Genomic DNA, 12,075 nt, shown 5'->3' on the forward strand with positions numbered 1-12,075 from the left:
CCCCCAATATCATGATCCCAGCTCTACCTTACAAATCTGGCTAGACTGGAGCATGAACACTGGTACAAACAAGAGCTCCCGACACACAGAATCCAGGACAGATATCCCTTCAGTAAATGGGAATAGCGATAGGAGGAGGACCAGAGGAGGGTGAGGGGAGAATAGGGAAAACTGATCTCAATGATTGACATATAACCCCACCACCACCTCCCCCAGGAGAAGAACAACAGAATCATGGGTAAAGGGAGACAGCAGTAGGTGTAAAAATAATAATTTATAATTTATCAAGGGTTCACCAGGGTGGAAGGGTCGGAGAAGGAGGAGGAAAAGAGGAAATCATACCAAGGGCTCAAATAGGAGGAAAATCTTTTGAAAATGCTGATAGCAATAAATGTGCTTGATACAATTGATGCATGCATTGTTATAAGAGCTGTAAGAGGTCCCAGTAAAATCATTTTTTTAAAAGATAAAAGTGATGATGGTGCCCTCACTTTTCATTTAAAATTATAATTCATTTTAATTAGACATAAAATCTTAAAGAAAAAGACAATGGACAAGGTACAAGACAGGTTGGTAGTTAATAAGAATGTCTGAATATTTACCTCTGCGCCCAAACTGAGTGAAATGATCTCATCTTCGAAAGCAGAATGTGTGTCAATATGAGCAGGAATTCCTGAGATAGAAAAGAGGACACCAAGTCACTTCATTTCTCCTTTGAAAGAACTTAGGAGTCTAAAAATAGTTTCACAAGACTATGGTGGAAATAGTTTGGGAATCAGGAAGGTACTAAAATTTTAGTCAAAAGGAAACCTCTATGGGAGAATGTGGCTAAAATTAACCAACATAACCATGAAAAATATCTTCACTGTAAGTTAAAGTGCCAACAAGGCTTGATTTGAAATTCCAGTCTTGAGTTCTTGCGTAAGTAGGACCCTCATCCAATCCCACCCCAAGTGGAAGATGTGGAAGATACATGCCAAAGTGATGGTTTTCTCTTGAGCACTGGATTGTTAAAGATTTGCAGAACCTAAACAATTGCCAGGTGTAAAGATTAAGCAGATCAACAATTAAGATACGGCTTCCTCAGGCAATCTGTCAGCCAGTGTTTGTTAATAAACACCTCTTAAGGGAACTTGGCTACAAGGTAAGGGTACCACGTAAGACATCTCCTTTACCTTCGGGCGCGCTTACAAACTAAAGGAAGGGTAGTTGAATCAATAAGCAATTACAATATGTTGTGGTAAATGCACAAAACAAAACTCTTAACTCAGCATGGATAAAACTCTTCAAACCATTTGATTACTACAAATGTCAGATGAAGATGTTGCTAACAAGTACAAAGTATCAATAAACTACAGATGTTTCACTAACAGCACTACAGTTATATCTTCCACGTTCTCATATACACAAGAGAAAAAAGGACAAATTCAACCAATAGTTTCCTTCTACACCGATCTGTGCATTATTTCATTTCTTCTATCGTGTGTGATTCCAAGCAATCATCTCCCTCTCTTTAAATATGGCACTGATAGAAGAACCAGAAACCAAAAATATCATAGTTATCTGTGTCATTTATGATGCTGATATAGTTTATTATGCCAGCCTGGCTGATAAATACAAGTAGGATTAACTGAAGGGCGGAGAGATAATGGCTCAGTGAGCCTCATCTTTCTTGTCTCTTGCTCTTTGATCATCGGACCAGTGTGCGGCTACCTTGCTCGTTCTTTGCCTCAATTTATAGGCTACACTACCTGTTGGACGCCTAGCCTGTGGACTGTGTCCCTGTAAGTTGAGGTCCCTTTAAGGCATCTCCGGAGCTGGGGACTGGCAGTTGACAGCTGATGATCTGCCTTGTGATTGGCTGCTGTGCTGAGATAGCCTCACTCTATAAAGGGGATCTGGCAGCAGAAAGAGAGAAGGACTGCTAGTCTCTCACAACCCTGAGTCATTTGTAGTGCTTATAATTTAACTGTTCACTTGTTATATTTATCTGTATATAATTTAACAGTTCATTTCTTGTTATATATCTAATTATCTTTATAAATAAATATATTTAATTATCAGGAATTTGGTTTTATCTCTCTAGAGAACCCTGTCTAACACAGATGCAAATGACCCCTGAGGGCTTTGAAGTATAGATTTGCAAGGAATTAATGTTAACACAGATTTCAAATATAAGTGAATTACTCTAAGAAATCAATTTGAGCTAAAAACAAAAAACACAACAAAAGGATTTTTGCTCCTAAGAGTGTTACGAAATCCACGTAATTGTGAACTACCCATCAGAATGGAATTTTAAAACAAGAAATACTCACCATGGCCAGGCTCATACTGGTTTATGGTCAACTGATCAGGTTTATGTTTAATGTAACCTTCTTTCAACCATTTCTCCAAAATGCCATTACAGATCTCAGGAAGACCTAAGCCAGCAATCATAAAGACAAAACATTAAACTATTTAATTTGTGTATTTGGCACAAAAATAAAACAATCATTTTGATAAAAATCACAGTTTTTAATTTAGCACTTAGATCCATTAATGCATTTAAGAACACACAGCAAAACAAAATAAAAGCAAAGCCTCAAGCCTCTTTTAAAGTTATTTCACTGATTTCATCAATAAAAATTCTAAAGAATAATTTTACTGACAACAAAGTTGGTATTTTGTAAAATAGCAATGAATTGTAAAACTTAGTAGGTTATGTACAAGAGCTTAGTCTGACTACTTTCATTTTTATCCTTTTATATGACCACTTATTATCAATAACTTTATTTTCCTAACAATACCACACACATTTAAAGTAGAACTTAACTTTTTCAGTTATAAATGTTATTTTATGAGCCATTAAACCAAAAAGCCATTTAAAACAAAAGCAGTTAAAAGTTAATTAAAACCAAAAAGACATCTTTCTTGGGAGTGTTATGTCGGGGGGAGGGGGGGTGGGGGTGGTGCTCATCCTCTTGCAGTTGTGGTATGTGTTTTGTCGTTTGGGGGGTATGACAACCAGGACTGATGAACCTGCAGAGTCAGCAAGTGGAATAAGGGTTTGGGGAGGAGGGTGACACAGAGGCAGTGGTGAGGTGAAGGGGTGATGATGTCAAGGGGCGCATATAGAAAAAGACTATGAAAGCTGATTGTGGCAGCAAATGTACAGTTCTGCTGGATATGATTGAACTATGGAATGACTTATGTGTGAATCTCAATTAAAAAGTAAATTCTTTAAAAAATTAATATTAAAAAAATTAATATTAATATAATAAATTAGTATCTCCTTAGAAATTAATTACACAATCCAATAGAAAAAAACTGGCAAAAGATATGAAAATGAATTCACAATAGAGGAAATACAAATAACAACATAATAGCTCACTCTCATTGCCATCAAGTCAATGCGGACTTCTAGCAACCCACTGTGGGTTTCTGAGAGTGTAACTTTACAGGAGTAGACAGCCAAGTCTTTCTCCAGTGGAGCTCCTGGTGGTTTCGAACTGCCAACCATGCAGACAGCAACCCAACATGTATCCACTTCACCACCATTCATAACATAATAAAGTACTAATTAAAAGTAAAGCATTACAGGTAGGCAGGAGATGAGTGGAAGGGCGCATACTTGGTTAGTGTATGTTTGCACAGCTATTTTAGAGGCAAGCTGTGCATATCTATTCAAATCTTAAATGAACACGGCCTTTCACACCACCTTCACTTCTTCAGAGTCCACCCTGAGAAACTCTTGCACAGTGCATAACCAAGCGGATAAAAAGATATATACAGGCAACAACACTTGTAAAGGCTGAAAACTAAGAAATTACTAAATGCCTATCAATAGCGAACTAACTAGCTGAATAAGTTACTATGGGGCATTCACTATAATGAAAACCTATATAAAGATCTCTAGGATTTATCCTGGAGGGCAAGAGGCTACAGTGCCACATATAATACACACAACATATGCCATATGACGGAGCCCGAGTGGCTGGAATTACACGTTGCTAATGATGCGGGAGCAGGTGGAAACCACCCACTGCTCTGTGGGGGAAAGATGACCTTTCCTACTCAGGTGAAGAGTAAGTCTCAGAAACCCAGGGGTAGTTCTAGCCTACCCTACAGGGCTGCAGCGAGTCACAACCAAGTCAATGGCAGTGAGTTTGGTTCGATATACCATATAATACTACAACTTACTTTATAATACTACAAATTAGTTTATACCAAGGTTTCTATACGTATAAAGTTTTTATAAAGATATCTTGATATGTTATTTTTTTACGAACTGCAAGGATATGAAAAAAACCATTAACAGTACTTACTTTTGAGAAGTATGAAATGCAGGGTAATAATGTTCAAGAAGAACTTTAGCTTCATCTGTACGCTTGAATTTAATAATAGCATTGTATCATTTGCCTAATAAAATGGTTTAATCAACAATTTTGAAAGTCTAACCATAAATTACAAATAAAACATACTCCCTCAACTTACATTATGGTATAATTCTGATGTATTAAGTCTTTTTATATGTAAACCAATAGGTGTTTTTAAGAATAATTACTTACCCCCAGGTAATGGCTTGCTTTTATCCACACTGTTGGTCTCATAGTGGAATTCATAGCCAAAATGCTTTACTCTTCTATGCCTTAAAGATTTTTGAACTGTATAATGAAAAGAAAATATGTGTGAGAGATATTAACTATCTGAGAGAGACAGGATTGAGTTCTTACATACATTTCGAAGTCAACATTCAGGATCAGTTTAGTAATAGTAACTTCCGTTAATTGCTAGATTACTGCTTTTAATAAAAGAACTATTTTGCCATATATCTGAGTTTCTGACAGCCACACATTGAGGGACCTGGAAGTACTGGGATTCAGCGCAGGCCTATAAATGGGAAGGTGAGTGCACTTAGAACTAGTGCAAAACATGACAGTTGGTTTCCATAGAGATATTCGAACCAGCACTTAAAGGGTCTCACCCATTCTACATGGAAGAGCCAAATACAATTTACATATTGAGTATGTTAAATTATTAATAAGCCTACTTAATATGTAAATATGGCTTATATGTAGGGCACTCACAAGATTGTTAATGATTTTATCATAATAAAATGCTATGAGCATAACAGATCCCACTAAGATTAAGAGGAGATTTTATTTACAACAAAAGTTTTCATTATACTTTGCATAGTTCCAGAGGGCTCTTTCTAATTATAATGGTATAGTATAAAAACATGTTTCCTTACAGAAATATGTGCCTTACGAGAGAGTCATTTGGATAAGGTAATACCCGTGAAGAGATCTGTAAATGCTACCTAAATAAATGTGGGTAAATCAGCATCAATCTGTTTGGAGTTTAAAACTGATAACTAACTGTATAGCTGTTAGTATCAGTGCCCCTAAGAATTGCTGGTATGTCTTGCCTAACATGGGAGCCAGGGTGCTTTTGGTAATTTTGAGGAAATACTAACAGTTTCACAAACTAAAAAGGGAAGGGGAGGGGGAGAAGCAGGGAGATGGCACTTTGCAGAAATTTTTAAGTAACAGATCTGAAAAGTTTTACTTACCATTTTGATTATCTGTACTTTCTGTCCAATTAATGCTTTCCAAAAACATTTTCTCATCCTCAGAAGAAATAATGTCTTCCACAACCATAAGTCCTGGAGGTAAGACCTGAAGTCCCATTTCTTTCCACTGTACTGTAGGACACGAAATTAAAATCGTCACGTATAATAATGAAGGTTGCTATATGTAGTACGACAGGAACCCTGCTGGCTTAGTGGTTCTGCACCGGGCCCCTTACCTGTCAGGTCAGCAGTAGAAAGCATCAGCTGTTCACAGGAGGAAAAGGAGGCTTTCTATTCCTGTGAATGGGTTACAACCTTGGGAAAGCACAGGGGCCTTCTGACCCTGTCCCAGGCGGTTGCTATGAGGCAGAATTGTCTCAATGGCAGTGAAAGCAAATGGCATACAGCAGTATAAGGTGTACGTCCTCACTTTCAGAAATAAGGATTCTAAAAGCACACAACACTCTTAAAAGGCAAAATGAAACACCAAAGAGAAAATGTATGCCATTTTGTCTACTGCAATTACCAACTGTAAACAGGACCGTAATATAGATCCGTCTTTAAGTATTCTGTTCACAAATAAATGAGTTACTTTTCAAATCTTATTAAGAAAGTTTCTCACAATACCCATAGTATGCCTATATATTCTTCCTTCAAATTACATAAGAAAAAATTTTAAAGAGTATTACTCAAAGACAGCTAATTTACATTAGAAGGTAATTTAGTGTTCTTATGAAGACTGTATCAGACACACACATATCAGCTCTTTAAAAAAAATATATAAATGCCTGCCTGTGTTAATTCAGTGATTATCAACTAATCTGCTACTCACAAGTATCAAAAGGCTTGTGACACTGCTCTATTCTCAACTTTAAACAATTTGCAATATTGCAAAAGTGAGCACCGAAAGTTTAAGACCTATACTTCTGGATCTACTATAGAATTCAAAGAAAAAACACTAGAAAATTCACTTTGTATAATTCCTTATAATGTGTCCAACATATAGAGGATTAGACTCAAGATTGCACTTTCTGATTAAAACACTCTTAAACTATTCAGTTTTCAAAATTGATTAGAAACACATAAAATATGGGAGTTTGTGAATCTGCTTTTTCCATGGGAGAAAGAAGAGGCTTTCTAATACCATGAAGATTTACAATCTCGATGCTTAATAATATTTGTTCAAGAAAAAGAGTGTCTTTTTTATTTCACAAGAATGAACTCTTAAACTTGGATCTACATATAACCTCCCCCCACCCCCACCCCCGGGGGACAGACAACAGAAAAATAGGTGAAGGAAGACATCGGACAATGTAAGATATGACAAAATAATAATTTATAAATTATGAAGGGTTCATGAGGGAGGGGGGAACAGGGAGGGAGGGGGGAAAATGAGGACCTAATGCCGGGGGCTTAAGTGGAGAGCAAATGTTTTGAGAATGATGAGGGTAATGAATATACAAATATGCTTTACACAATTGATGTATGTATGGATTGTGATAAGTTGTATGAGCCCCCAATAAAATGATTTTTTTAAAAACCTTTGTATCTATAAAAGAAAACTCACCCAAAAGAAAAAATCATTTTTTTAAAAGATACCCATTATTCACACACACATTGCCATCAAGTTACTGTTAGTGAAAGAAGTCAGACACAAAAACAAACCTGGCACTGTCTGATCTCACTAAAATGAAATATTTGAAATACAGACAGGCATGCAGACCAAAATGTATTAGTGGCTACCAGTACTTGTCCTGGGGTGGCATGCATAGTGTTGTGATACTAGAAGCTAGGCCACTGGTATTTCCAGTACCAGCAGGGCCACCCACCTTCTGCAGAGCTTCCAGAAGAGACATTAGGGAAGGACTGAATAGTCTTCTTCGAAAAACAATAGCGAGTGCAACCTGATGAATAGCAACAGAACATTGCCTGATAAAGATGAACCTCCAGGTTGGAAGGCACTCAAATACGACTGGGGAAAAGCTATGGAAGCATTTTAAGTGTCAAAAACGCCAAGATGTCACTTTGAGGACTGAGGTGTGCCTGACCCTAGCCATGGTATTTTCCATCACCTCTTTGAATAAGGAAGATCAAAGAATTGACACCTCTGAATTAGGATGTGGCCAAGAATATCAAATGCACCGGGGATTGTCCGAAGAATGAACAAATCTTCTCAGAAGGACAGCCAGAATGCCCCTCAGAACAGAGGATGGTGAGAATCCATCTTATGCACCTGGGACATGTTATCAGGAGCAAGCAGTCCCTGAAGGAGGCCATCATGCTTACTAAGGAAAAAAGGTGGTGAAGAAGAGGAGCTTCCATGAGATGGATTCTACCAGGGACTGCAACAGTGGCCTCTAGCATAGGAATGGCTGAGGATGGCACAGGACAGGCCGTGTTTCATTCTGTTGTACATTGGGTCTGAGAGTGGAAGCCCACTTGGCACCTACCACCCCCACCAGTGGGGCACAAAGGGGCAATGGGAAGTTACTACTAAGGTGCACTGGGTTTCCGTTAAGGATGATGAAACGGACAGATGAGGATTGCACAACATGCTGAAGATCATTCATGTCACCGAACCGTACATGCAAAAACAGTTGAAACAACAGCTGTTCTGCTATATACATTTTAGCACAATAAAATGTAAATATAAGTAAATAAGAAAGTAAGTAGCCACATACCTTTTTCCACAAAATTCAGGTACAGAATGATCTTCTGTCCCAAATCATCCACTATCTCTTTTCCATTGAGAGTATGGTAGGCTTTCTTGGATTCTTCAGTAGTTTTGTATCTTACAAATGAGTAGGGCTTATTGGGTGGCATTAAGAGAGCATCCACAAGTCCACATTGCTCCAAAACTGGGAGCACTTGGCTCCTACTCACACCATTACCCAGACCACCGTTGGCAACAACCAGGCACTAAAAACACAAAACAGAAAGTAACATAAGCCACTGATTTCAACCTTGCGTATTTTTATATCACGATTCTATAAAAGTATAATTAGAGAAAGAAAATAAAAGGCTTCCTTATGGTGGTTACTTGGCTTGCTAATGTCATTCAAAGCATGTAATCGATTAACTCAATATTTGGGGCTGGCAAAAGGGTAAATATTGTAAATAACAATTGTGTTGTAAATAACAATTGTTTAAATACCTTAATTCAGGAAAACCGTCTCAATGATCATAAATTACAATTAAAAGATAACTTTTTATAACTTGTGAATATAATTTAGCATAACGAAAGGGAGAGAGAGCCAGGAGGAGAAAAAAGGAGCAAGTTGTTAGCGCGTGGCCTCCTGCTTTCAGGCTCCTGCTCCTCGTTGACATAATCTTCCCAACAATCCCACAGAGCAAGCAACAGACATCAGAAAAAGGAGCTTAAGATACTGTTTGGGGACGTGGGGGGCTGCCATTCCAGCCACTTTCCAGAATATAAACTTTGAATGTACAACCATCACACAATTTCTCCTAAAAATCAAAGGTAAAGGTTCGGGATCTAAGAACACCCAATTATAGATTTCATAATACATAAAGTAAAAAAAAATCACACACACACACCCCATGTATAAGTGATTTAGTCAGTTAGCAATGAAAATTTTCGTGTATAAGTTTTATTTATGTGTTCTTCCTGTCCGTTGCAGGACAAAAAACAAAACTTATTAAAGGAATGTGTGTGTGTGTGTGTGTGTGTGTGTGTGTGTGTGTGTACAGGGTGAAGGGAGGGGAGGCACTTATATTTTATGACTTAGCTCCATCGTGATCGATCCTTGAAGCTAAAGCCTGTTCTGCACATTGATTAAGAACTTTAATCAATGATATATGAGTTTTTAAAAGCGTTGTAATAAAACCACACTATTCACAGCCCACTCCTATCCATTTCACCCTTGTATTAGTCTAGGTACTTTATAGAAACAAATCCACAGCAACTCATGCATAAGAGAGTTTTATGTAAAGAAAGTGTGCATCACGAAAACATCCCAACCCAATGCTGCCCAAGCCCACAAGTCCAACATTAACCCATTAACCCAACACCAGTCCACAAAGTCCTCCACCTCACAAAACAGAGGCAATGATGCCGACTGCAGGAGGAAAGCTGAGTCAGTGAACGAACAAGCATCTCAGCACTAGCAGGGGTCTCCACACGGCTGCTCCAGCACCCAGGGCTGCATCGGGATAGGTCCATGTGGCTTCTCCTTGGGGATGTCTTGTAGGAAGTCAATCTTGCAAGCTGAAGCAGGGAACTGCTAAGGCAGCTGCACCCTGGTGCGACCATCACAAAGCAAGAGACCCGAGAACTAGAAAGGCGAGGCTCACCACCCATTTATCCCTCCCCCTTTCAATTAGCCCCACATGTGATTATCGGCCAGGTTGGCACAATTAACTAACTCAACCCTTTATAACAGCTGTCAGTAATTCTTTCCTGAAAAGAGCCAGATTGTAAATATCTTAGGTTTTATAGATTATAGAAGTCTCAATCTCACAGTTTTGTTTGCTTTATTCTAGCAAACTTTCAAGACTGTAAAAACTATTTTAACTGACAAGCCATTTTTGGCCAAAGGGTCAACCTCTAATTGGTACAAAAAACACAAAATAGGAATATCTAGATCCTTGGTTAAGACAATGTAATAACATGGTTATAAAAATGTATTATCAAAGAACAGCAACACCTAATAACACACTGCCACGGAGTGTGTTATTCTGACTCATAGCAACCCTATGTAGAATGGAGGCCTGTTCCCTATGGTTCCCACAACTGCAAATCTCTAAGGCAGCAGATTGCCCCACCTCTCTCTCGAGGAGGGGTTTGAACAGCAGACACTGCAGTCAGCAGCCCACCAGTGCCAGCAGGGCTGGCATGTGAACCAGTTACATGTACACACAGACAAGGGTAGGTTGGAGGGCACTGCTACAAGGTTCCAGTTCATACACACACTGATTAAAAAATAATAACAAATAAACGTATTTAAATATGTCTTTGTCTTCAGTGGATGACTGTGGATAAGTTCTCACAGGATTATATGCATCTTAATTTTTTAAAGTACTTTCAATAATAATAATAATACTTTTCGTGTCACACATTAAAAAAAATGGGAGGTACTGCCAATATCAAATTTTAAACAAAATTCGAGTGGAGGTCTCCCCAAATGACTGAAACGTACAAGTTCATGGGAATACCACGCAAAATAAGAATTCTTTGATGGATCAAGTACTTTCAGGAAGGTCAGGAAGGCCTCAAAGAGACAGCAGACCGCCAACTTCCAGGAAGGAAGAAACCGTCCAGAAGTCCAGAAATGTGAACGAGAACCGCAGAATTACCATGGATGCTACAGTGACTCAAGTTGGGAATCTCATGTGCTTTGGCATTTCAAGTTTAAAGTCAATGCCAAAAACAATGTGTGAAGATCAGCTGTCACAAAAAACTGATCCTTCTATCGGTCTTTTAAGCAAGATCAAAACTAATGACGGTGATTTTATGAAATAAATCATGACTGAGGGCAAGTTTTGAACTTGCTAATACCATCCAGAGAGCAAGATCCGATCGATGTCTCGGTTTCCAAGGGAATGGGCTGGGCCAGTTAAATTCAAGGAACAGAGGTCACTTCTGAAAGTCTGGTACCTGTTTTCTTGGATCCCAAAGGGGAAAACTTGATAGATTTCCTCAAAGAAAACAGGACAATCACAGGGACTGACATGAGATGATACAAGAAAGTTAAAAGTGCACTGGTGAGAAAATAACCAAGAAAGTGCCCACACAGCATTGTTCCATCAAAACAATGCACTGTCTCTTTCTCCAGGGGTGGCAGGCAGGCAGGCAGGCACAGTCTTATCCTATGAAAATGCTGCTGGGAATTATCCCCAAGCGCCTTATAGCCCTGATCTTCTCACTTCGGACTTTTTTTCCCTAAAACTCAAAGAACATTTAAAGTAACACAATTTGAATCCCTTGAGGATAACAAAATTGCCATTTTGACGTGGTGTAAATCGTAGAGTGCAGAATTCTTTGGGGAAGGGTCAGAGAGATGAAAGACATGTTGAGAAACAATAGCTTCATATTTTGAGATTTTTGTTTTATACATATTTGGGTGATTTTTATAGCAATTTTTTTTACAAACCCTCCTACAAGAGAACTTCAAAAAGTTCATGGGAAAATTCTATTATCTTTTAATTGTTTTTTTCACAGACTTTTTGAAACTACCACACTAAAGCAATGCAGGGGGGAGGGGATTTATTTCCTATTGTATAACAAAAGAGCTATAACATACGAATTATTCAGCCAAACATATTTCCCAATTATAAGAAATATGAAGTAGAGTTCTGAATATTTTATTATTTTTGACATGCTCTTCAGAGCCAACAAGCTGAGGATCACTGTTCTAGAGATTGCTAACAATTACTGCTAACTTGCAAAGGAATACATATTTATAAATTATTAGTAAGCGTTTCTTTATCCCCAGGATATATGATATAATTGGCACCTGCTACAATTTCATTTTTTTGCTTTAGAAATATGAAGAGGCAAAAAA

The 12,075-nt window shown here is 38.1% G+C and overlaps 1 protein-coding gene across 3 annotated transcripts in view; it reads right to left on the minus strand.

The window, feature by feature from the left end:
- ALKBH8 (alkB homolog 8, tRNA methyltransferase) overlaps positions 1-12,075 on the minus strand; it is a 59,452-nt gene that overhangs the window by 34,383 nt on the left and 12,994 nt on the right. For all 3 annotated transcript variants that reach the window (XM_004708990.2, XM_045297792.1, XM_045297791.1), the window contains 5 exons: positions 8,233-8,470; positions 5,552-5,683; positions 4,548-4,643; positions 2,316-2,420; positions 603-673 (listed from right to left, as the gene is read on the minus strand). In XM_004708990.2, the coding sequence (XP_004709047.1) occupies positions 603-673; positions 2,316-2,420; positions 4,548-4,643; positions 5,552-5,683; positions 8,233-8,470 (642 nt within the window). The remainder of the gene's footprint in view (positions 1-602; positions 674-2,315; positions 2,421-4,547; positions 4,644-5,551; positions 5,684-8,232; positions 8,471-12,075) is intronic.

This window comes from Echinops telfairi, unplaced genomic scaffold (genome assembly GCF_000313985.2).
Source record: "Echinops telfairi isolate 266 unplaced genomic scaffold, ASM31398v2 ScPeMD7_7421;HRSCAF=8459, whole genome shotgun sequence".
NCBI lineage: Eukaryota > Metazoa > Chordata > Mammalia > Afrosoricida > Tenrecidae > Echinops > Echinops telfairi.